The sequence below is a fragment of the Garra rufa genome, chromosome 25 (assembly GCF_049309525.1).
Source record: "Garra rufa chromosome 25, GarRuf1.0, whole genome shotgun sequence".
NCBI lineage: Eukaryota > Metazoa > Chordata > Actinopteri > Cypriniformes > Cyprinidae > Garra > Garra rufa.
This window is the reverse complement of record NC_133385.1, coordinates 18,123,374-18,150,136: the sequence shown is the minus strand read 5'-3', so window position 1 is coordinate 18,150,136 and position 26,763 is coordinate 18,123,374. Positions and strand designations below refer to the sequence as shown.

The following is a 26,763-nucleotide window of genomic DNA, read 5'->3' as shown; positions in this document are numbered from 1 at the left end:
CCAAAACTGGTCTCCTAGAGACTTCACTGGAAAATTTATTTGGTAACTGTGCTTTGGTGCATCTTGGACTAGCAACATTAAGCTTAAGGTGCTCCTTCAGATGGATTTCCCAACAGTGAATGCCGTCATTTTAGCCAATGGCTCCATCAGGCAACAGATAATATTACATAAATCATGTTTTAGTGCTGTATTGGCATTACCTAGATAGGAGATAAACTACAAACCAAACCCAGACCGCTGACGAGCACTCCAAAGGCTGTGGTAAATTATTTACACCACCCTGGAAACTAACCTGGCTAAGATGTAATCAAACACCCGTTTGGAAATGCAATACGAACATGCCATCATTTATTAGTTAATTCATTATCGTAACACAAATATCGAACTTTTCTCTTGGTTTTAATATTACAAATGTTATTTATGGCAACCGTGTATTCTGTCAACTCAGCGCGTGCCCAATATAGCGCGTCACTTTTAAGCTTCCCAGCAGCTCGTGCACTGACACGCGCTCAAATAAAGTGAACAACAAACTTACTTTTTCCCCCTTAATGTGGCTTTCGGCTTCAGCGACAGCCGGAGAATCTGTTTGACAGCGGTCGGTGTTATCCGTATAGCGTTTCTGAGATCTAACGTACAGAGATAAATGTTTGTATCTTATGACTCTATCCACTCGGTTGTTGATATCATGCGCGTTCGCGACTCAATGGCTTTTTATGCGCTTTATAATTAGAGGCGGCGCTTCCCATGACGCCCAATGGGAAGTTCAGATAAACTTGGAAGGCGAATCCCACTGTTGAATTTTTTTATCAGTTGTCTGTGGTTTAAACTTCATTCTCTGAAGGAAAGCTGTCATGTAAGAGTGCTTTTAACAGTTAAAAAAACATATGTCAATGCAAACAAATGTTTCATTAATCGTTTAGGACAAGTCTAGGCTAAATATTCATCTTGCAATCTGATGTCCATTGTACAACACCAAACTATGCATGAATAATTGGAATATTGCCCAAGTTGCCCAGAAATGCATGAATTGGGCCCCTACGGCCATTTGTTTCTTTGTTTTTTCTCTCTCACGCCTTACAGACGCCTCATGTTCCAAGCACCTGGTCTCTCACTCAAATTTACCAAAATCTCAGAAAATACATCACCAAATGCGTATCTTTACGCCAAATCTTAACAAAAACCAACTGTACTGCATAGCATTTGAGTGTGAGAAAAATGATGAGCGTGCATTTTGTCTTACTTACAGCAGAGGAGTAAGTTTCGCTGGCACAGCACAGTTTAATCACACACATGCTGGCAGGTGTTTCATTAGGACAGGCAGCGAATGAGTGCTGGTCGAGATGGTGTACTTTGTCGCCATCTACTGGGCTATTAAAGTGTGTGCACACTAAAAATGCACTGAAAAGTCTGTTGAGTTGTGTTCATTGAGTCTATATGGAACAAAAACAAACTAATTCATGTTGAAACAAGAAGCCATACAAATTTAGACTGAAAACACATTGCTTTGACCGCAGTTTATAAATAAAATAAAATCTGAGAAAAAATATCATATAGGTAATTCTGTCATGATCTGGGCTGTGGGGTTTCCCTCAGCCACCTGAGAGCGCTGTTTCCCTTCCTCCCGCACTTCCCTCCTGATCATTTACACCTGTCTCGTCACACACACCCCAGCTGATCCTCATCATCACAAACTTTATAATCCCCACTCTTCCCCCACTCTGTGAGTCTGCATTGTTTCTTATTTCATGTAGCCTGTCTTCGATGTTTATGTTCCTGCCTTGCTCTAGTCGTGTTTGTGCCGTGTTGGCCTTTTGTTGGTTTGTTCCTTTGTTTTGTTTACTTTTTGTTAATAAATTCTCTTACCTGCACCTGGACCCAGATCCCCTCCTATCTCACCGTGACAAATTATGTGAATATTATACATAATTATAAGATGATAGAATGTTATAAATATTTTTTTAAATATTGCCTAAAAGTTGCTTTAAAAGTAAAATAAAAATATTGTATATTAATGCAAACATATAGCTTTATATACACTACCAGTCAAAAGTTTTTTAACAGTAAAATCTTTTATGTTTTTTAAGTTTTAAAACGTTTTCTTTTCTGCTCAGCAAGCCTTGCACTTATTTGATCTAAAGTCCAGCAAAACAGTAAATGTTTAAAATATTTGTACTATTTAAACTAATATAAAAAATAACAGTTTTCTATTTTAATATATTTTAAAATGTCTGTGATCAAAGCTAAGTTTTCAGCATCATTACTCCAGTCTTCAGTGTCACATGATCATTCATTCATGAAATCATTCTACTATGCTGATTTGCTGCTCACAATACATTTATTATGTTAAAAACAGCTGAGTAGATTTTTTTCAGGTTTCTTAGATGAAAAGAAAGTTTAGAAGAACATCATTATCCAAACAGAATTATTTTGTAACATTATAAATGTCTTTATCATCAATATACATACTGACTCCAAGCTTTTGAATAGCAATTTTTTTTTTTTTTCAGATAAATGCTGATATTTGGATCTTTCTATTCATCAAAGAATTCTGAAAAAATATAAACTGTTTTAAATATTATTATTAATAATAATAAATGTTTCTTGAGCAGCAAATCAGCATATTAGAATACATTTTGAAGGATCATGTGACACTGAAGACGGGAGTAACAATGCTGAAAATTTTGCTTTGACTACAGAAATAAATTACAATTTAAAATATTTTCAAACAGAAAACTGTTATTTTAAATAGTAAAAATATTTCTAAATTTTACAGTTTTTGCCGTACTTTGGATCAAATAAATGAATTCTTAATCATTCTTAATAAATTCAAATAATAGAATTCTTTAAAAAAAAAACAATAAAAATCTTACTGTTCAAAAACATTTGACTGGTAGTGTATATCATTATTTCCATAAAAATATTAACATGCAATAAATAAAGTTTTATAAGTACCAGGATCACGTGACACTATATATGTTTCATATATATTTCACTATATATATATATTTCAAAATAGTCTATTCAAACAGAAAACAGTGTCGTTTATGTAGACTAGAGCTACCATATATATTTTTTTCACATTTGCTTGTTTCTCTCATTTCTGAAGGGCCGTGCGCTGTCGCTTTAATAATTGAGCCATCAGACGCAATAGTGGGAGCCAAAAACCTTTTCCGGTCTTTTTTTTCCCCCTCACAAGTTTCCAAATAAACCACGTCCCAGGCACAGACAGGGTCTGTGATTCCTGCCTGGAGTGAGTCAGCTATAAGCACAAAACGATGCTGAAATTTGTGATATTATCCCTTTGTGTGGGCTTTGTGGTGGGCAGCTCAGTTCACAGAGGGGGTCATCTGGACATCACCGAGACCCTGGAGGAGCATGTGGCGCAGGGACAAACCACTTTAAACGAGATGTTCAGGGAAGTGGAGACACTGATGGAGGACACGCAGCAAAAACTAGAAGAGGCTGTTCACGAGGTATGAATAGAGATAAAACAATCTGAGCAGAAATAATATTTAAATTTTGTTTGTTGGATTGTCGCTGACCGATTCGGGAACGAATTGTTCTTTTGAGTCGAATCTTTTCATTGGATCTTTTTTAAAACAGTTCATAAAACCTTGAACGAATCAGAGCGAACCGACTCAACAGATTTGGTTTTAATATATAACAAGTTTAGTAAAACGTGCAGAAAGTATATTAATTGTAGTAGCCTACTGTTCAAAATAAATGTAAGTACATGTTGCTTCTATATGTGACCCTGGACAACAAATTCAGTTAAAAGGATCACAAAGCTGAATAAATAAGCAGCTTTCCAATGATGTATGGCTTGTTAGGATAGGACAATATTTGGCCGAGATACAACTATTTGAAAATCTGGAATCTGCAAAAAAAATCTAAATATTAAGAAAATCGTTTTTAAAGTTGTCTAAATTAAGTTCTTAGCAATGCATATTACAAATAAAAAAAAAGTCTTGATATATTTATTGTAGGAAATTTACAAAATTTCTTCATGGAACATGATCTTTACTTAATATCCTAATGATTTCTGACATTGATCATTTTGATCCATACAATGTATTGTTATTGTTACAAAAAGTCTTAAGACTGGTTTTGTGGTTCAGGGTTACAAATGACTTTTTATGAGTTTACTGCTTTAACAAACTGAACTGGGACACATGAAATTTTAATAAACGGTATTATTAATAAAACTAGTCAGAATCGTTTTCGAACTGATTCTTTGAAATGAACTGATTCAAAAAATTGATTCGCTAAAATGAATCAACTGTTGTTGATTAATCGCAAAATAAATTCCGAATTAGCAATGTCAAATAAAAATGACAATCAAAACATCCACTTCTATTAATATTATGCCTGTTTTTTTTTTTATCAGATGGAAAATGAGTCTTCAAAATCACTGTTACATGGACGCAACTTTCCTGACAATTTTCACAATGAAACCACAACAGAGATCAAGATTGGAAATCGGACTTTTCAGCTGATAGAGAGAATCGACAAAGTATTATATATTTATATTTCTTATGTTTATTGGATTGCACTTGATATAGCTAATTCATATTTTTATTTATACTAACGGAATTGCATCTTGTTTATATGCCATAGTGCCTTTGTATATTGATTCGCCTTACAACTAACACCTAGTTTTCCTCTAGGAAACGGATAATAAGACTGGAAAGACTCATTTTTCCAGAACTCTCATCCAGAACACTGAACGGTGGAATGAAGTAGATCACGTGAGTCTGTTTCTCATCTTTCTACCTTTTTCTTTAGCAGAAGTAAGTCGATGGGCGAGACTTCCGGTTCATTAGCCGCAATAGAGAAACAACGAGATGAATAACGTGCAGTAAGCGGCAAAACTGTTTGTATAAAAAGCAGTGTGTTCATAATTAAGATAATACATTAAAATAATATGGTAAGACACACTAATTTGCAATATCAAGCAGCAAAATAAAAAAAATTAAAATAGATGGACGCTGGTGAGACCGAAAGCCAGACCCGTTAAATATACAAAAAGGTGTATAACCTTCTATCACTTTAAGTTGTAATTTAAAAAGTGGCCTGAATTGTTTCCAGCTATTAAACAAACTTTCAATACACAACCTAAGTAAAGAGTGTCCGGCTGCATTAGTCACTCTGGGCAGCATTATGAACCCTGCCATGAGTTTATATCACCCAGGCAACCTGAGGTCAGAAAGAAGAGTTTATTTATTAAAACCAACATGGATTTTCCACTTCAGCAGTCATCAAACTAGAACCTGCCGCTGGCCTGGGAAACATGTGTCACATTACTAAGACTCTTCTAAACATGCTGAATTCTTGTAAACTATTTGATAAAGTAGTTGAGGGACAGATGGTCCGGATTCAGTGCTCTTTCCACTTGTGTTGCACTGTTGCTGTGGTTACCACAGACTAAAATATAGGCTTTTATTTCTTATAAGGTAAACATGATTTTTAAATCAGATTTTTAAATGCTCAATCAACATAAACACATTATGTCTTAGTTTTCAAGACTAAATTATATTTACTTCCATTATATCTATTCCAGAGTAAAACATATAAACATATGGTCCTTATGCATTTCTACAACGATTTAACAGACGGCAGTGTCATTGAGGTTCTTTGGCCAAACGGTCTTCTGGCACTATGACAATATGGTGAAATTAGAACAGCTGGAAAGAATGCATCAAAAGTGGTGTGCTGGGAATGAGTGGTGGAGAGTTCGTGCCAGCAGCCATGTTGCCATGAGGCAACACTTAGTGGTTTTTCTCTCATTTTGCACAGTGGCAAATCTGAGCTCACAGTGAAAGATAAGCATTAAATGTGAGGTAAAATAATATACAGCTATTCATTATTGCTCAGTATATCCTGGATGTGAACAATCGATACATTTTTACAAGTATTACAAAAAAATAATAATAATAATAAATAAATAAATAAATAAATAAATAAATAATAATACAAAAAATCAGTTAATAAATAAAAATACTAATTTTTTTGTTATTAATTGATTTGATTTACTTTGTTATATTTTATCATTTAATTTTTTTTTTCATTTAATTTGACATATATTAATTAGTATTAAATAAAATATAATTATTAAAATCTGAAGTAATTAGAAATTATATACAAAATACACACACATATGCTTTAATAAATTGTAATTATGAATTAATTGATTTAGGTTTCATTAAATTTTTTTTGTGTATTTAAGTATTATTAAATAAAATCATTATATTTATTTCAAAATTAAATATCTAAAAATTATGGTGTATATATAAATATATACAGCACTTATATATTATTTAATGTATATATTTATATACACACCATTTTGAATATTAAATATAAATCAAATATAAATAGAGTTTATATACAGTTTATTTTTATATTTTATATATTATTTAAATATGTTTTAATTATGAATTGATTTTATTTGGTAAGTACTGTATAGAATATGTAAAAATATTACTTTAATATATTTTATTTTATTTGGTTTAAGAATTCTATACAGAATACACACACACACATATATGTTTTAATAAATAATTTAATAAATTATTAATTATATTACATTATTTGATTATCAGATTTCATTTAATGTTACATGTATGTAAGTATTATAAATAAAACTATTCAATTTATTAAAAAATTTAAATATGATATTTAGAAATTAAATATCCAAATTTAAATTAAGGTGTATATAATAATATACTGTATACAATACATATACAATTATAATGTATATATTTATATATACACCATTTTGACTATTGAAGATACAGATCAAATAAAATATTTAAATTTATATAGAATGTATATACTATTTAAATGTTTTTTCAAAGTTATATTAAATATATATTTTTTATTAATTGTGTGAAATTATTTAAATATGTGTTTTCAAAGGTATATAATGTTTAAATTATATTTATATTTTATATAGTTTTTTAAAGATATTGTATACATTTCTAAGTACTGTATAGCATATATAAAGATTTTATCTTTTTATTTATTTTACAATTTTACATATATTTATTATTAATAAATAAAATATAAAGTAATTAGGAATTATATACAGAATACACACACACACACACACACACACACACACACACATTCATATCATATATGCTTTAATAAATTATTTAATTTTTAATTATAATTGCATTGTTCATTATTAATTTAGGTTTAATGTTAAATGTATTTAAGTATTAGTAAATAAAATCACTAAAATGATTTAAAAATTAAATATATTATTATTATTCAATTTTAATTATGTAATTAAATGATTATATATACACACAATGCTTTCATTTAATCAATTAAGTGAATACTTTCAATTATACATATTTAAAAATGTAAATGTTTATTAGAATATATTTAATTATCAATTTATTTAATTTGTTGTAGTTTTGTGATCATGTTTTCTACAAATGTTCATTTTGTATTCTGTTTCCCTGAAGAACTTGAACCTTGAACTTGAAAGTTGTTTTTGTCCGTAAGGAATTGATGAGAGGTTTTTTCATGTGACTCACTCACATTAGTCCAGACTCCAGACGCAGTAACTCTGGGGGAAGGGTACGGCTTTGGTTTTGATCTTGACTGCGTTGTTGTAGGTCGCTGTTACAGCTTTCACAGGATTCAAGTGCTGAGATGGATTTCTCCACCTCCACTTCTGTAAATATGGGATTAATTATGACACAGATGACGACTCCTGTCTGTCCCTATTCAGCCACAGGCCAGTTGGAGAATATTCGCTATTCTTTATCCAGTTTGTAATTATTTTCAACACAGTAGACATGTGGAATTTCCCACCTTTTCTTTGGCTGTACGGTTAAGTCACAGAGTTTCCATCATATCCAGTTCCAGTGTCTAACAAAGTACAAGCAGACAAACAACTGTTTTTGATCAAACATTATTGTATCCACTCAAAGCGGGAATTGTAGCTGAGGTGGATGTTCCAGACAACACAAATGTGGTTTTCAGTTAATGGTAGGTGGGTGTTTCTTTGAGTCCCCAACTGAATTTCTGTCTGGGAGGCGAAACACCTCATTGGAATTTCCTGACCTAAAGTCCAAAACAAAACTTAATATTACAGTATACTTTTTTCTTTCAGCAACCTACAGCATTGTGCCTGAACTATAGTTAAAAAGTTCAGGTTAGGAAAAACACTCATCATGTACTCACCCTTATGTTGTTCCAAACCTCTAAAACTGATTTTCTTCTGTGTAACCCAATGGAAGACGTTTAGCAGAATCTCCAGTCCATGCTGCTCTTTTTTCATACAGTGAAAGCTCAGTGACTAAAAGATGTTGTTTAGTACTGCCTGCCACTGTCATGAAAATGAAGTTGTCTTTTGGGAATTTGTTACCCTCATTAGATGGAGTTATGATGTTGTCTCCTGAACTAGCAGAGTTTATTGTTTAAATAGGGGTCCTTGGGATGTTTTCCCAACTGTAACTGTAATAACAGTGTTTCTGTAATATCTAATGTGAGTTTCATTCTTGTTCACTCAGGAGTGCATGATTGATGAGGACTGTGGAGACGGGAGCTTCTGCCTGTATGAGATCATCACCTCCAAATGCGTCCCATGCCAGACAACTAATATGGTCTGTGCTCTTATCCGTCTATCTCTCTGTCTGTCTGTCTATCTATCAGTCTATCTGTTTATCTATCTATCTGCCTGTCTATCTATCTAGCGGTCTATTTGTCTGTATGTCTGTCTGTCTGTCTGTCTGTCTGTCTGTCTGTCTGTCTGTCTATCGGTCTATCTATCTATCTATCTATCTGTCTGTCTGTCTGTCTGTCTGTCTGTCTGTCTGTCTGTCTGTCTGTCTGTCTGTCTATCTATCTATTTATCTGTCTGTCTGTCTGTCTGTCTGTCTGTCTGTCTGTCTGTCTGTCTGTCTGTCTGTCTGTCTGTCTGTCTGTCTGTCTGTCTGTCTGTCTGTCTGTCTGTCTATAGGTCTGTCTGTCTGTCTGTCTGTCTGTCTGTCTGTCTGTCTGTCTGTCTATAGGTCTGTCTGTCTATAGGTCTGTCTGTCTGTCTGTCTGTCTGTCTGTCTGTCTGTCTGTCTGTCTGTCTGTCTGTCTGTCTGTCTGTCTGTCTGTCTGTCTGTCTGTCTGTCTGTCTGTCTATCTATAGGTCTATCGGTCTGTCTGTCTGTCTGTCTGTCTGTCTGTCTGTCTGTCTGTCTGTCTGTCTGTCTGTCTGTCTGTCTGTCTGTCTGTCTGTCTGTCTGTCTGTCTATCTGCCTGTCTGTCTGTCTGTCTATCTATAGGTCTATCTGTCTGTCTGTCTGTCTGTCTGTCTGTCTGTCTGTCTGTCTGTCTGTCTGTCTGTCTGTCTGTCTGTCTGTCTGTCTGTCTGTCTGTAGGTCTATCTGCCTGCCTGTCTGTCTGTCTATCTATAGGTCTATCTGCCTGTCTGTCTGTCTGTCTGTCTGTCTGTCTGTCTGTCTATCTATAGGTCTGTCTGTCTGTCTGTCTGTCTGTCTGTCTGTCTGTCTGTCTGTCTGTCTGTCTATCTGCCTGTCTGTCTGTCTATCTATAGGTCTATCTGTCTGTCTGTCTGTCTGTCTGTCTGTCTGTCTGTCTGTCTGTCTGTCTGTCTGTCTGTCTGTCTGTCTGTCTGTCTGTAGGTCTATCTGCCTGCCTGCCTGTCTGTCTGTCTATCTATAGGTCTATCTGCCTGTCTGTCTGTCTGTCTGTCTGTCTGTCTTTCTACAGTTGCAATCAAAATTATTCAACCCCCTTGACCTGCAAGACATTTTGCTGCAGAGAACAACACTTTGTGAAAACAATTCAACAAAGGCATGAGTAAACTATTAAAGAAAGTTTATTAATACACATTTGAGTAATTCTGAGAACGTAAGTTGACGAATAATGACAAAAAATCGAATTGGCTCTAAACAGTCATGTTCAAAATTATTCAACCCCTGAAAGTAAATTTGGTGTAGAATCTTTTATTCTTTAAAACCACCAATAAACACTGCCTGGAAGTGCTTAGATGTTTCTGTCACCTTTCTGCTGCAATCTTGGGCCATTCCTCCCCTGAAAAAGCTTTCAGATCACTGATAATCTTTGGTTTTTACTTTGCCACTGCTTGCTTCAAACTCAACCATGTATTTTCAATGAGAATAAAATGTGGAAACTGATCAGGCCACTTAAAAACATTCTATGACAGATTCCTAAACCAAGCTTAAGTAGATTTGAATGTATACTTTAGGATGATTGTCCTGCAGGAAAGTCCATTGATTATTAGCTTCAGACTTTGCACAAAAGGCATCACAATGTTTGCCAAAATGGTCTTATACTTTCATAAATCAATGATATCCTTTGTATGGTCATGTTTTCCACTTCCTGCTACAGTAAAACAACCCCATAACAGGACTGGCCCACCTCCATGTTTGATGATGGAGATGGTGTTCTTCTGCTTATAAGCTTTGTCTTTTTTGCACCAGACATACTGCTGATCCATACGCCCAAAAAGTTCCAGTTTGGACACATCACTCCATAAAACAATCTTCCAGAACTGCACAGGTCTATCCAAATGTATTTTGGCATGTTCAAGGCAGCCTTTTTGTTCTTCTTGGTCAAGAGTGGCATTCAGCAAGATTCCTCAACATGAAGACTACACTTGTCTAGTGTTCCTCTTGTACACAGCATTGAAATATTTTTCCTCCTTTCGTTGGGTCATCTTGCAAGTCTTTGGCTGTACATTGCAAGTTTTTCTCAGTTGATCTGATCAAACATTTTATGATATTGCGCTTTTTTGATCAACAGCCTCAAAGGTTTTCTGGTTCAACACACATTAATCTAAGGAATACGGCTGCCAGCTGTGTCTCTAGGGACTTGTAATGTCTTAGACATCTTCATGTAGTTTTAGACTGTCTAATATAGCAAACTATTTCTTCTCTATTGATTTTGTGTGAACTTTGTTGACTTTACCATATTTGCTACTCCCTATCAGCACATGCATGGGCTAAGAGTATACTATGTGTATCACCCCAAGCTAATTCCATTTTGAATAAGTTTGTAAAGGCTTAAGACAATTTTTTAAGACAATTTTGTTCCTGACCATAAAAATAACTGTCTTAAAACAGCAATGTTGAATAGGGGTTGAATAATTTTGACATAGCTGTGTTATTAAAAAAATCCTATAACTCAAAAACATTAAATTATATATTGACATTATCACTTTTTAATATGCCAGAAAACGGTTGTAGATGCAATTTAGTCCTGGATCTTCAGAAAGAGCAAAAAACATTTGTAAAGTACTGCAGTCTCTGGGAGGGTTGAATAATTTTGATTGCAACTGTATCTATAGGTCTATCGGTCTGTCTGTCTGTCTGTCTAAATATTTGTAGATTTATATATATCATATACACTACCTGTCAAAAGTTTGGACACACTTCCCCAATGGGGAAGTGAATGGGGAAGTGTGTCAAAATTTTTACTGGTAGTGAATATATATAATTTATTTAAATGTGTGTTTTTTTTTTTTGTTTGTTTGTTTTTTCAAAAATGTGTGTGTGTGTGTGTATATATATAGTTTTTATTTTAAATATTATGTAATTATATATCGAATAGTTTAATCCAAAATTGAACACCAAGGCCTGGTTTCACAGATGTTATGTTAATCCAGGATTAGGCAATCGTTTAGTTAGGACATTTAAGTAGTTTTCATAAACATGTCTTTGAAAAAACATTACTGGTGTGCATTGTGAGACAAAACAAAGACACAGACATATTTTAAGATTAGTTAGTCCAAGTTTCTTTCAGTTGAAACAGCTCAGATTTACAGTCTGAGATTAGGTTTAAGACTTGTCTGTGAAACGGGGGTAAATGTATTTTATGTTATATACACTATATTGAAGGTTTTTTTTTTTGGTAAATTCCTGTTCTGATAGGAGTGCACAAAGGACGTGGAGTGTTGTGGAGATCAGCTGTGTGTGTGGGGTGTTTGCGCTCAGAACAGAACCAAAGGACAATCTGGAACCATCTGCCAGTACCAGAGCGACTGCAGTCCTCAACACTGCTGCGCCTTTCACAAAGGTTCTTTACTCTTTGCTTAAATTATCATAGTTTTTATTTGTAACAATTAATATTTTAAAGATGGATTTTCATGTTTTAGGATTTAAAGTCTGAGACCATTATAAAACTAAACATTTAAATAAAATGCATTTTAAAAAGCAGCAAATGTATAAAAACAAATAAGGCTTATGACCAAAAAAAGAGTTCGTTTTAATAAATATCAACCCCTGGGACATAATAGTGCCTGTATAAACAAACATATTAGCTGTCAGTAAGTAGACGGTTATATAGTAAAACATCTGAAAAATATCAGGTTTCACTGGGCCTCTCAGCCAGAAGATTTCCCTTCAAAGTACTAAATAATTGTTTCTTTGAATTTGGAATCACACTCCTTGCTCACTCAGTTCACAACGTTCCTTTTTTTCCTACCACTGCCAAATATGCATTAATCATGCTCAAGATACAACATTTGCTGTGGATTTAATACTTCACTTCCTGATGTCTGGAATCCATCTCATCTTAACCGTTCTGCTGTACCTCTCTCTGTTGTCTCTGTCTCGCCCAACTTTCCTTTTTTTTTTATTTTATATATTTTTCTTTTTTGTTTGTTTGTTTGTTTTTTTTATCTCCAGCCCTGCTCTTCCCTGTTTGCCGCCCCAAGCCACAGGAAGGCCAGGGCTGCCACAATCACCCCAATCAGCTGATGGATCTGTTACTGTGGGATGAGGAGGGGCCGCTGGAGCACTGCCCCTGTGCAACAGGACTGCACTGCGAGCCACTCAAGTGAGAGAAAAAACATCTCAATAATTCCTTGCATGTGTCTAGCTAATTTGTTACACACAGCTAGTCTATGCTTTTTATATTTGTAATCTAGACAGCCACTCAAACTGCAGCTTGCTGGTAAAACAAAGCTCTTGGTATTTTAGTTTGCAGCATGAATTAGATGACTTGTAGGCACTATGAAATTTATATTTTTATGTTCAAAAATATATGTACACTACCTGTGCAAAAGTTTTTGAACAGTAAGATTTTTAATGTTTTTTAAAGAAGTCTCTTCTGCTTACTAAATCTGCATTTATTTGATCCAAAGTGCAGCAAAAACAGTACATTTTAATTTAATTTTAACTATTTAAAATAACTGTTTTCAATTTGAATATATTTTAAAATGTAATTTATTCTTGTGAACAAATCTAAATGTTTACCATCATTACTCCAGTCTTCAGTGTCACATGATCCTTCAGAAATCATTCTGATATTCTGATTTGTTGTAACAAAACATTTATTATTATTATCAATATTTAAAACAGTTGAGTACATTTGTTTCAGGATTCTTTGATAAATAGAAAGATCGGCATTTATCTGAAATAAAGATAAATACAAAAGTAGATTCAAAAAATGCTTTTGTAACATTATACACTATACCATTCAAAAGCTGTAAGTATTTTTATTTTTTGGGAAAGAAATTATAGAAATTAATAGTTTTATTTGGGGATGCTTTAAATTAATTGAAATGATACAAAATGATGATAAAGACATAATGTTACTATTTCAGATAAATGCTGTTTGTCTGCACTGAGCAGCATATTAGAATGATTTCTCAGGAAATTTCTCTTGAAATCACAGGAATAAATCACATTTTAAAATATATTCAAACAGAAAACAACTATTTTAAATAGTAAAAATATTTTACAGAAAATGTTTTACTGTTTTTGCTGTACTGTTGTTACAAAGGGAGACAGAAGTGTGGATCCATATGAAAGCTTTATTAAAAGACGTAGTCAAGACAGGCAGGGGTCAATACCAGCAAACGGGAACAAACAGGGTAATCCAGTAAACAGGCGTGAAGGTCAGGGCAGGCGACAAGATTCAATAAACGTAGAAACAGTCCAAGATCAAAAACACAGGGAAACTAGGAAACACTGAAATCTAAGGAACAAGGAAGGCTTAACAACGATCAGCAAACACAGAGGGGGAAGGGAGAGGCTTTATACCAAACACAAGGGGTCACATGACAGAAACAACCAATGGGGAACAGACTAGGGCTGGGCCGATAAACGATATCATATCGAATCGCGATACAATTTATGTTAATAACGATGATAGGCTCTAGACATTTTTTGCTCGATATGGATTAATCTAAGAGACAATCACACAGTAGAAATATGCGACAACAGCCAATCAGCGTACAGCGTGCGTGTGCACGTCAAAGTACAAAGTTCATTTCCTACCGCACTTTGCGAAGCAAACTTAACACCAGGACGACAAAAAAAAGAGAGAGGAAGCAGCGACGAAAGTGAAACTAACTTCGAGTTATTATCCAAAGATGTTGAAATTGTCGACAAAAAAGGTAGCACGAATTCCGTTATATAAGTGGTTTGGCTACCTGAAAAGTGACTCTTAGCTCAGCTGAGAGTTTGGCGCGATTGTTAAAACTGAAACCGAAAGCAAAAAACGCACGCGCATTCAAAAGCAATTTTAATCCCCCCCAATGCACGCAAATTAGGCTACATGACATATCTAGGCTGTTATTAGTATGTATGTAGGCTATGATAGGTTGTGTATGTCTATAGCTCTGTATCATCCCTGGTGAAAAAAACAGGCTGGTTGGCTGGTTTTAGCTGGTCATAGCTGGAAGGCAGGCTGGTTTTAGAGGGGTTTTGGCCACTTTTCCAGCCTGGTCAGGCTGGGAAACCACCAGCTAAAACCAGCCTGACCAGGCTGGGAGACCAGCTTAAACCAGCTGAGACCAGCCAACCAGCCTAGGCTGGTATTAGCTGTTTTTTTCAGCAGGGATACTTGAAATATCCGTCTCTATTTGCACTTTGAATATTTAGAGAGTAGCCTTGAGTAGTAGAACCGTGTCGTAATTTTTTGTTATTTATACTGTAGATTGTTTCAAAATGCAGTGGTTGCCTCTAATTTAAATAGCTCAACCTATAATAGAGAAAATAAACAATTGTGTTAATAATAATAATAAATAAATAAATAATTGTGTTACAAATTATGTTTTTACAATAATTTTATGTTTACATTTTGTACATTTACTCTCATTTACCATACTCTGTCACAACTTTTATTTTTTTAATTTATTTTAGTAAGTTGTTTTAATTTTTAAGGCCAAATCTGTAATCTGTTTTTGTTAATAAACTATACTTTAAATGTAATTTAATGAACCCTTTCATTTTTGTGGCTTTAGTCATTGTTGGGATACTATTTTAAAGCTTGCAACATCAACAGTTTATATCGAAATATATATCGTTATCGTTCAATATGGGGAAAAAATTATCGAGATTACATTTTTGCCATATCGCCCAGCCCTAGAACAGACACATGGAACAGGAGGACCAATGAAAACATGAGACAGACAAGGGTGAAGCATGTTGGGTTGAGACAACACATAACATAGAGTCCATATTGGAGCGGGAGCCCACGAGGACGGAGCAGACGGAGCGGGAGCCCACGAGGACGGAGCAGACGGAGCGGGGGCCCACCAGGGCGGAGCAGACGGAGCGGGAGCCCACGAGGACGGAGCAGACGGAGCGGGGGCCCACCAGGGCTGAGCAGACAGAGCAGGAGCCCACCAGGGCGGAGCAGACGGAGCAGGAGCCCACCAGGGCGGAGCAGACGAGGCAGGAGCCCACCAGGGCGGAGCAGACGGAGCAGGAGCCCACCAGGGCGGAGCAGACGAGGCAGGAGCCCACCAGGGCGGAGCAGACGGAGCATGGCCTCCATATCCATGACAGGGCAGACAGGGAGCCCTGGCGGTGCAGGCAGAGCAGGGAATTCAGCTATGGACACCGCCTCGATAAGAGGCATCGGCGCAGCGGGTTCATGGACAGACGAGGCTTACGGATCAGACTCGTAGGCAGATGAGGCCTCTGGAGCACAGAATGCAGCCCACACGCTTAAAATGGCGATGGCCATCATGGGCAGTGCGGTGGTTAATGGGATGCACACCAGGCCTGAGGGTGTAAGGCTTGGGAACGAAGGCTCTGCGTGGCTAGGGATGCCTGCAGCCTGTACTGAGAGGAGTGTCCATCACACTGGCGATCAAGAAATGCCGTGGTTCTGGCAGATCGGATGAGACATGCCGTGGCTCTGGGAGGTCAGACGAGACACTGCGTGGCTTGGGCGAGACGTGACTTGGCTCTGGATGTTCAGTCACGACGTGGCTTGGCTCTGGACGCTCGGGCGAGTCGTGACTTGGCCTTGAGGGAGCAGCTGTGACTTGACTTAGCTTTGAGGAAACAGCTGTGACTTGACTTGGCTTTGGCTTTGAGGGAGCAGCTGCGGCTTGGCTTGACGGAGAAGCAGCTGTGGCTTGACTTGGCTTTGAAGGAACAGCTGCGACTTGACCTTGCTGGGACAGCTGCAACTTGGCTTGACTTAGCTGGAACAGCAGTGGCTTGGCGTGATTCAGGAGGTGCTGTAGTATCTTGAGATGACTTGGGGTGTGAAACCGTGACTTGTCTTGGCTCAGGAGGTGAAACTGTAACTTGACTTGGTTCAGGAAGTGAAGTTGCTTGACTTGACTCAGGAATTGCTGCTTGACTTGACTCAGGAAGTACGGCTGTGTCTTGACTTGGTTCAGAAAGTGCTGCTGTGTTCTGACTTGACTCTGAAGGAGCAGCAGCTGTGACGTGACTTGACTTTGCAGGAACAGCTGCAGTAATATGTCTTGACTTTGTAGAAACAGCAGCTGTGACATGACTTGACTTTGCAGGAACAGCAGCTGTAACTTGACTTGACATGACAGGATCAGCAGCCGTAACTTGACTTGACCTAGCAGGAACAGCAGCTGTGATGTGACTTGACTTGACAAGAACAACAGCTGTAACTTGACTTGACTTGACAGGATCAGCAGCCGTAACTTGACTTGACCTAGCAGGAACAGCAGCTGTGACGTGACTTGGGCCCATTGAAGGGCGGCCATCTTGGGAACTGTCTCTGGAAGGGCGGCCATCTTGTGAACAGGCTCTGGAAGGGCGGCCATCTTGTTCAGTGGCTCTTCTAACACACCCACAGTAAACGGAGAGCAAAACAACTGCAGTGCTACACAAATGTATTGCTGGAGGGTCCAGTCAGGCTGGTGAAGTGGCACCAAAGAACCGAATGGTTCGGAAAGTCCACCACAAAAAAATATCATTAAGATCAAATCATCCAGTGAAGTTGAGTTAGCCAACTCAAAGTCTATAATGTAGTCCTCGATGGACCGCTCACCTTGACGGAGACGCATTATCTTGGCTGTTGACTCCATGCTGGGACTGAATAGTTCCAAGGAAGCTGCTGGATCCGGGTGTGGCTGATCGTTCTGTTACAAAGGGAGACAGAAGTGTGGATCCATATGCAAGCTTTATTAAAAGACGTAGTCAAGACAGGCAGGGGTCAATACCAGCAAACGGGAACAAACAGGGTAATCCAGTAAACAGGCGTGAAGGTCAGGGCAGGCGACAAGATTCAATAAACGTAGAAACAGTCCAAGATCAAAAACACAGGGAAACTAGAAAACACGGAAAACTAAGGAACAAGGAAGGCTTAACAACGATCAGCAAATACAGGGGGGGAAGGGAGGGGCTTTATACCAAACACAAGGGGTCACATGACAGAAACAACCAATGGGGAACAGACACATGGAACAGGAGGACCAATAAAAACATGAGACAGACAAGGGTGAAGCATGGTGGGTTGAGACAACACATAACAGAGTCCATATTGGAGTGCCCTCTAGTGGGGCTGCCGGGCACTCCCTAACAACTGTCTTCTGCTGAGCAGAAGAGACTTTAAAAAACATCTTACTGTTCAAAAACTTTTGGCTGGTTTTTATATATATATAATGGCTGGTAATTTATATATAATATTGTATGCAAAAGTTATTTACAAATATACATTTCTTTACATACATTCACAATTATATGTCTGTAAAGAAATGTATATTTGTAAATATTTTTTTTAATAAATGTATATTTAGTGGAAGTTATTTTTCAAAGAACAAACCAATACATATTTATACATTTGCTTTTTAAATAAATAAATATACACTGCCGTTCAAAAGTTTTGGATCAGTAAGATTTTCATTTTTGTTTCTGCTCCTAAAGGCTGTGTTTATTTGATTTAAAATATAGTAATATTGTTGCAATTTAAAATAGTGTTAGAACAGTTGTGCTGCTTAATATTTTTTGGAACCTTTGATGTTTTTTCAAAGAAATTAATACTTTTATTCAGCAAGGATATGTTAAATTAATAAAAAGTGATAATAAAAAGACTCATATCGCTACAAAAGATTTCTATGTTGAATAAATGCTGTTCTTTTTAACTTTTTTAAAAACGTATCACAGTTTGCAAAAAATATTAAGCAGCACAACTGTTTTCAACATTGATAATAAATCAGCATATTAGAGTGATTTCAGAAGGATCATGTGTCATTTTTAAAGTACATTAAAAATAGAAAACTGCTATTTAAAATCGCAATAATATTTGATATTACTTTTTTTCTGTATTTCTGATCAAATAAATGAGAACAAAAATACACTCAATTTTATCTGTTGTTTCATGTTACAGGAATAAATCAGTGTGTGTGGATGAGAGGAACTTTTCTGGTGAAAGAAATGGAAACTGATCGCTCCCAACGAGACTGAACTTTCATCAATGTTGTAATCTGTACTTTTGTCTTTATTTGTAACACTAAAGTGCCTTCTTTCTCATCCTAATTTATGAGAGGAGCTTTAATTTATATTTTGTGTGTGTGTGTGTAATTTTTGTGCCACTACCAACATCAAACAGAATTACAAAGATAATGTTTTCAAAAACGGCAATATTTTGATAGATAACGACGACGTTCTGAATATGCGGACCTAGCTGGGCATTATATTCCTTCCAAATAAATATGATTTCTGGACATTTTTGTCTGACTTTTGAATGTATTGCTTTAAGAATCTAATGTGACCCTGTACCACAAAACCAGTCGTAAGTAGCACGGGTATATTTGTAGCAATAGCCAACAATAATGGCTAATAATGGTCAAAATTATCGATTTTTCTTTTATGCCAAAAATCATTAGGATATTAAGTAAAGAGCATGTTCCATGAAGATATTAAGTAAATTTCCTACCGTAACTATATAAAAACTTAATTTTTGATTAGTAATATGCATTGCTAAGAACTCATTTGAAGGTGATTTTCTCAATATTTAGATTTTTTTTGTTGCACCCTCAGATTACTAGGCCAAATATTATCCTATCCTAACAAACCATACATCAATGGAAATCTTATGTATAAAAATTGGCCCTTATGACTGGTTTTGTGGTCCATAGTCACAAATATTAAAATGTGAACAGCAGATGGCAGTGTTGTGTTGTAGTAAATATGAACGAGGCAAACCATTTACAGCTTATTTTCACGCAAACGTCAATCTTCGCGGGTAAATGTTTTACAGTCGAGCTCATGAACTATTATATAAGCTTTCTCGTTAAAACCTGACAGACTTTGTGCTGCATAAGACATTTTACTACAAACAATTATGACTCAAGTAAGTTCACATAGTTCTTTATTTCTTTTGGTTTACAAACGAAAGGCACCCATTGATTTTTTTTAACCCTCCACTGACATTTTTAATGTGGCAATCACAATTCTCCCAGAAACCGGACAGCTTAACATTGTGGGGAATAGTTCACTTATTTCTTGATTGTTACAGGATATTCAACAACAAAAAATACATAAATAAGGCAGACAAACAAAGGGAAACACTCTACATTTGTCCCAACGAGGCCTGACTTGATCTTAAGAAAAGAAAATGGTAATATTATCGTTATAAAATGCTGTGGAAAATGAAACATGAGGTGACCTGACACACAATGAAGCATAATTTCACCTATCACAAAGAAAACTACTAACTACACGAAGATTTGACTATTATAGAAAAAAAAATTTACCCTATTTTGGGGTAAAAAAAAATACTCTTAAGGAGACCCTGAATACACAGAACTCGTTTTCACTAGTCACTCAAACTCCCACATAAAAATATGAACCCTCATAGAAGCGCTAAAACGAAGGCTTTTTTTTATCTGTTCATCGTTAATAGAAAAGATAGAATAGTTAATCTATAATCCACACGGTTAGTAACAATATCCATCAACTAGCGTTTCCTGGTATGATATTAAGATGTGCAAAGAGTTCGGCTTGTATGACAAACATAAATTGACATTGTGATCCGAATCACGTCGTGTGACCATAAAAGTAGCCTACGGTGCATTTACATCTCTTCATTTCACTTGTCATCATTTCGTGTCATAAACAATCACTTACTATTTATGTCAAACATGGAAAATACTTGGTAAGTCAGCAGACAATGTTAAATTACAGTGCTTTATCTAAATAGAATGCTTTAGAAAACATACATCCATCAGCTCTTTCACATTACTTCAACATTCAGACAGTTCACAAAACAATTCGGTTTGAAAAGGGAAAGAAAACACTTATTCCAGTTAAAATTAATCATTGCCTTTCTCTGATATATGGAAAGTAAAGACGCTAAATCTGACATTTTCGGTTTCCTCAGACAACTTCACGCAAAAGATAACACGTTTTATGTACAAAAGCCATTACCTGAACACTAATAAGTTATGGCAAGAAAAAATCATCCCGCTTTATTTATAAACCACGAGCTGAACGAATCTGTAACGTTACATTGTTCGTAAAACGTCAACGGCTTTAGTAAACGTCGACGCAAACCCGTTTGCTCATGTTTATTATAAGCCTCATAATTCATAAAAGGAAACATATTTAAGCAGGTGAACAAACTGATGAAATTTCTGAGGAAAACTATCATATTAGAGAAATTACTGACTAAAAGCGGTTGATTGCTTTCACAAAAATCGACTAGTAACGTTACATAAAAATGTATTTCAAGATGACATTTTGGTATTGACTGAAAAAAAAAAAACAAAGACACTCAAGACTTTGGTGACTTTCGTCTTGAAGATGGTGAGAGGTATCGGAAAACAGTACGGCAGAAGACATGAATCAAAGACATCGGGCACATGATGAAGGTAATTTTTTAAATTATAGGCACAAAGCTGAGACAAAGCCATCTCTCATTTTTGTTTTTTCCTCCTCCTTGTGCTTTGTTGATTACAGTTGGAAAGTTGCCAATGCCACCAACAAGTACGAGCAGGTATGTAAACCACAATAATCAGAGTCGCCTACAACCTGTTTGCGTTCAGGAGGTGGAAGGGGTACAGTAAGTGCTCAAACGCGCTCGGCATGAACGCGGTCGCTCTCATTGTGCTGAGAGAGCTTCTTAGACCTCGAGCTCTGAAAATTCATGCTTTCTACATAGCAATTGAGTGCACTTGCACCCTGTGATGTTGAGGGCGCATTGGTGTGGGAGGGGAGAATAGCGGATACTACGCCCGTACGCTTGACCCTCAGAGTCTGTGGTGTCGCGAAGCAGAAGTGTGTGCATAGCCGTCGGGAGAGGGAGGGAGAGAGAGAGAGAGGGGGGGGGGGGGTGGGAAAGGACAGTCAGGGTGAATTCAGTATCTCATGGTGCTGGAAGCTCTGAAATAGGAGAGAAACTTGAAGCACAAGCTGACGACGAAGTACCAGATGTTTCTGGCCATCTGCGAACGGGCGATGAAAATGCGCCAGATTAAGACGACCAAGATGGTGTTGAAGGTGTAGCGGATGTTCCGCAGCCTACAGGAAAAGAAAAAGAAAAATTGATAGAATGAAAAAGTCTTTAGTGTCACATATTTCTTCAGAAATAATTTTTACGGCTTAAAAAGGGATAGATTAAAAATTTAAAATTAAAATTTAAATTAATAAAAATTTCATTATTAGTTACTTACTTTCATGTCATTTCAACCACCCTTCATCATCTTTAAATACAAATTAAGAAATTTGATGAAATATGAGAGCTTTCTGACCTTGCATAGACAGCAACGCAACTAACATGTTCAAGACCCAGAAAGGTAGTAAGGACATTGTTAAAATAGCCCATGTGACATCAGTGGTTCAACCGTAATTTTATGACGCTACGAGAATAATTTTTGTCTGCAAAGCAAAATAAAATAACGAATTTATTCAAGAGAATGAGACATAAGAGAAGAAATTGTTGAATAAAATTCTTTGGGGACAAAAACTGTTTTCGTAGTGTTTTATGGACTATTTTAACAATATTCTTTATACCTTTCTGTGTCTTGAACGTGTTAGTTGCATTGCTGTCTATGCATGCAGGGTCAGAAAGCTCTAGGATTTCATCAAAAATTTCCTAATTTGTGTTTCGAAGATGAACGAAGGTCTTATGTGTTTGGAATGACATGAAGGTGAGTGATTAATGACAGTTTTTTTGGGGGTGAACCAATTTGAGTAAAACTGAAGATTTTGTGATCCAAGTTAGATTATTAACCTTAATTTCATGTTATGGAGTTAAATAAGTTTTTAATAAAACTCAGCCTTGTGAAAAGTATGGAAATTGTTCTTTTGTTCATTGAGCTACTGATTAAATTTGTACTTTTTAAAGGGGGTGTACTCATTTATGCTGAGCACTGTTTATACATATACATACACATATGTATATATGTATGTTTATATAATAAATACATTCATATATAATATTAACTATATGAATATAAATATATACATGTAAATACATGCAAATATTTTGAAAATATATACCGTATGCGTGTGCATTTATAAATAATAAATACAGACATCCGGATTTTTTAGTAACTAAAAAAGCGTGCTTGTCAACTTTTCTTGTCAAAAAGACACCAAGTGTGAACACGGCCTTACTCCTCCTTTAATACATGTCCACATTAATAATATAATAAAATCTGAGACAAAATTCCGCATTTCTGATGCAAAATCATGGTGCAGTTAGTGCTACTACAGTATTTCTATAGTAAATTGTGATTTGTAGATTAAAAAGCCTTCTGACTGTACTGTCTTTGCCACATAAACATTATAGCGAATATTACACAATCTCTTGTTATCGGTTATCGAGGAAATGTATATTGCGCGATAAATATCGTTATCAATTTATCGCCCAACCCTAAGTTGAATTCATTAGAAATTTTAAAAAGTAATCAAATGTAATCAGTTACATGAGTTTAAAGGAACTGAAATGGTTACACTACTTATTACATTTTAAATAGGGTAACTTTTCCAATTTCCAAAGTTACCTTCCCAACACTGACAGTCATTTACAGTATGTCTTTGTGTTACATGGGAATGCTACAAAGTTGAGCAGTTGCATGTGATGGTGCAGAAACTACCATGTCAGTGTGAATGTCCCTCTAGATTAATAGTAATCCTGAAGATAACCTAGAAAGCATCAGTACTTACTTGTTCAAGTGTTTACGTGCTGCTGGGAGTCCTGACAACTCTTCATTAAGAACATACTTCTTAGTGCCCATGCAGTAATTCTCCATGTATTCTGCCCAGTGTAACTGCCTGACGTCAACATTAAATACCTAAGCAAGAAAAAGACATTCATTGAGTTCAAGCATTGATAAAAGTCAGAGCTATGAGCCGCTTGAATGAATGTTTCATTGACAACACACAAAACCTCATTTTTCAAATGGTGTATTGACATGATTCAGAATCACAGATGTGACTCGTTTAACTGTGCCAGCAGCAGACTGTGAGTGTATTAATATATAAACACACACGCACCTTCTTGTCCTCAGATCCCATCTGGTTCATGAGCATGGCGACGTTATCCGTGTTCCACACCCACGAGTGGCTCGTGAAGTACTCCAGCACCATCATGGCCTTGTGCAACCGAGTGATTGTCTTCATCATCCTGCGTCGCCACGGAAACAATGCAGGGAGCGAGCGGGAGGAAAAGAGAGACACGTGAGCGTTAGCTACAGGTGAGCTTTGATGGGGACAGGAAGTGTAGTTTGAGCCTTTTTTCTTGCGTAGAAACCACAGCTTGTAAATGACTTCATGTTTAGCAATTGTAACAAAACATTTAACTCTTATGTAATGTTCTGTTATAAATATATATATAAAAAAATCAGGTTATTAGTGAAGCCCATTTCTGCCTTGTAGTTAAAAAAAAGATAAAGCTTGTGAAATATTCAATGTTTGATATAAAGTATCAATTATAAGGGAATAAAGTTGCTGTTGCAAGCTATTAGGTCGCACTGTGAGAGAAAGTCATAAATATAAGAAATGAAGTCAGATTTTTTTTTTAACTTGGAGGCAGAAAAAGGCTTCCACAGGTTAGTTTTCCCAAATAAAGCAAAATATTTCAGTTTGATTCTGTAAAAAAAAAGTAAAACAAAACAATAAAATAAAAATGAAAGTAAAATGAAACGAAATAAAAATTAAATAAAAACAAAAAAATAAACAAGTAAAACAAGACAATAAAATAAACATTAAACAAGTAAAATGAACTAAAAATACAAACTAAACAAATAGAATTAAATTAAAAACAAGCTAAACAAAAAATAACCAAGTAAAAAAAATGAAAATTAATAAAAACAAAAACTAAAAATGAAAGATAAAAGAAAAAAAATCTAAACAAGTAAAACAAAAACAAAGATTAAACAAATAAATTAAAAAAACTAAACAATGAAATTAAAAATAAACAAGCCAAACAAAACAAAAAAATTAAAGATTAAACAAGTAAAATTAAAAACAAAATAAACAAAAAAAGGAAACAAAGAATAAAATTAAAAACAAACAAAAAATAAACAAGTAAAACAAAAGAAAAAGTAAAGATTAAACAATAAAATTAAAAATAAATCGTCCAAACAACAAAACAAATTAAAATAAAGATTAAACAAGTAAAATAAAAAATAAAAATGACAACAAATACAATAACATTAAAAAAACTAAACAAGTAAAAACAAAACAAAAAATAAAGATTAAATAAATAAAAATGTAACATTATAAAATTTAAAACAAATAAACAACAAAACAAAAATAAACAAAACAAAACAAATAAGATTAGATTAAACAAGCAAAATAAACAATTAAAAAATAAAACAAATACAATTAAAAAAACTAAACAAACCAAAAAAGTAAATGAAGATTAAACAAGTAAAATAGACAGAAAAAAAAACTAAAAATAAAAAACTAAAAAAAAAATGAAACAAACAGAATTAAATTAAAAACAAATTAAACTAAACAAAAAATAAAATAAATAATAAACAAGTAAAAAAAATAGAATAAAATTAAAACAAAAAATAAACAAATAAAACAAAACTAAACTAAACTAAACCAATATCCTCAGTTAGTGAAAAACGTTAGATCCCACTGCAGCACCTTTGAACCACAAACTTTTGCAAACACAACTGTGGATTCCCATGATTTGGCTGAACAATGATCACACTTAAAAGCTTGCAATGATCTTGGAGGGCACCTGGGCGCATTTGTGTGCTTGAGATTCTTGATTCTGTCTGTGTGATACTTTGTGTAGGTATATAAACTCTACCAGATGTACAGCTATACCAAATTTCAGGCTTTATCTGACAAAGCACTTTTGAAGTTGAATGCAAATGTCCAGAAACGCCCAGTTTCCCATCAAGATCTCTTATGAGCTGGATAGGGAATGACTACATGCATTGTATTAGAACAACCTATTTTTAGGGGTCGCCCGATTATCGTTGCCAATATTAAGCATTTTTATGGTTACTGGTATCGGTCTATTTTAAAAAACAATTTGCAGATAAAATAATTTAAAAGCATTTAAAGAATGTTTTTGTCAGTGCCCTTATTTTTAAATTTGAGATTAATTTTGCACCAGACAGATCTACTTGATCTGTAATAATCGGTAACTGTCCTGAAAAACACATATCGGTCGACCCCTACTCGTGTTACAATTCAAATTCAAAACATTCTCATGGAGTTAAAACCAATGGATTAAACAAACACTTGCACCTTAAACCAGACGCATATCAGCAATACACAACAAATTTGATGAATTTACATAAGCAGAAATTCACATTGACCTGAAAGAGCTCAGATTTAAGGTGCATAACCAGTCATTTCATCTCCAGGTACCAAACACACCTACTCCCTGCAATTAAAAGCATTTTTGCATTTTTTTGTGCAAAATTAAAAGGATGCCACCTTGTAATTTCTTTTTGGTGGGTTAAGTCAGAGGCTTTTATATCTTTTAATGCCAAGGACCCTTGGCCTCTTTTTGAAGTACCACCTTTTTCAAAGATGCAGGCTGCTGTATAATTGAGTAAAGCAGCATTAGCATTGTGTGAGAAAAATATCAATAGAAATATTATGACGTATTAAAAATTATGTGTTAAATTGCTTTATGGCATATATTTACTGATATATCATATTTCCATCATATTCTAAGTTTATACTAAATAAAAAAATTATTTATACATTTTATCAGTTTATAAATTTGAATTTGAATTACACTTTATTAAATTATTTTTAGCATGTAGCCATACAAATTTCCATTTTTGTGTGAAAAAAATAATAATAATAAATTATATATATATATATATATATATAAATAAATAACAATTTCTGTATATATTTACACATTGATAATCTTTTAGCAAATATATACCATAAAATAATTTAACAAGGTGTAATTCAGATAAATTTATAAACTTGTAAATGTACAAATAATTTTAAAATTTAGTATAAAGCTAGAGTAGGTGAATAGTTCATTAATAATTGACTAGTTAAACCAATTCTTAGAGCAGAGAGTTTGGTACCTGGTCCCATTACGTATGAG

The 26,763-nt window shown here is 35.0% G+C and overlaps 2 protein-coding genes across 3 annotated transcripts in view; one reads left to right on the top strand and one right to left on the bottom strand.

Annotated features, from left to right (window-relative positions):
• The first annotated feature begins 3,201 nt into the window (after positions 1 to 3,201).
• Positions 3,202 to 18,943, top strand: dkk3b (dickkopf WNT signaling pathway inhibitor 3b). Its single transcript, XM_073832211.1, has 7 exons — positions 3,202 to 3,473; positions 4,388 to 4,513; positions 4,668 to 4,748; positions 8,529 to 8,621; positions 11,925 to 12,069; positions 12,681 to 12,831; positions 18,607 to 18,943. The coding sequence occupies exons 1-7, from the start codon at positions 3,276 to 3,278 to the stop codon at positions 18,662 to 18,664; spliced, it is 852 nt and encodes a 283-aa protein (XP_073688312.1). The 5' UTR covers positions 3,202 to 3,275; the 3' UTR covers positions 18,665 to 18,943.
• Positions 18,944 to 19,573: 630 nt separating this feature from the next.
• far1 (fatty acyl CoA reductase 1) overlaps positions 19,574 to 26,763 on the bottom strand; it is a 34,086-nt gene continuing 26,896 nt past the window's right edge. For both annotated transcript variants that reach the window (XM_073831532.1, XM_073831531.1), the window contains exons 10-12: positions 23,721 to 23,850; positions 23,391 to 23,518; positions 19,574 to 21,740 (exon numbers count right to left, since the gene is read on the bottom strand). In XM_073831532.1, the coding sequence (XP_073687633.1) occupies positions 21,578 to 21,740; positions 23,391 to 23,518; positions 23,721 to 23,850 (421 nt within the window). In that variant the 3' untranslated portion in view covers positions 19,574 to 21,577. The remainder of the gene's footprint in view (positions 21,741 to 23,390; positions 23,519 to 23,720; positions 23,851 to 26,763) is intronic.

Bases quoted from the DNA above. Each gene is read 5' to 3' on its own strand.
- dkk3b (XM_073832211.1), top strand. From the start codon at position 3,276: ATGCTGAAATTTGTGATATTATCCCTTTGTGTGGGCTTTGTGGTGGGC. The intron at 3,474-4,387 runs GTATGAATAGAG...TTTTTTTATCAG, and splicing joins TAGAAGAGGCTGTTCACGAG to ATGGAAAATGAGTCTTCAAA. The intron at 4,749-8,528 runs GTGAGTCTGTTT...TTGTTCACTCAG, and splicing joins GGTGGAATGAAGTAGATCAC to GAGTGCATGATTGATGAGGA.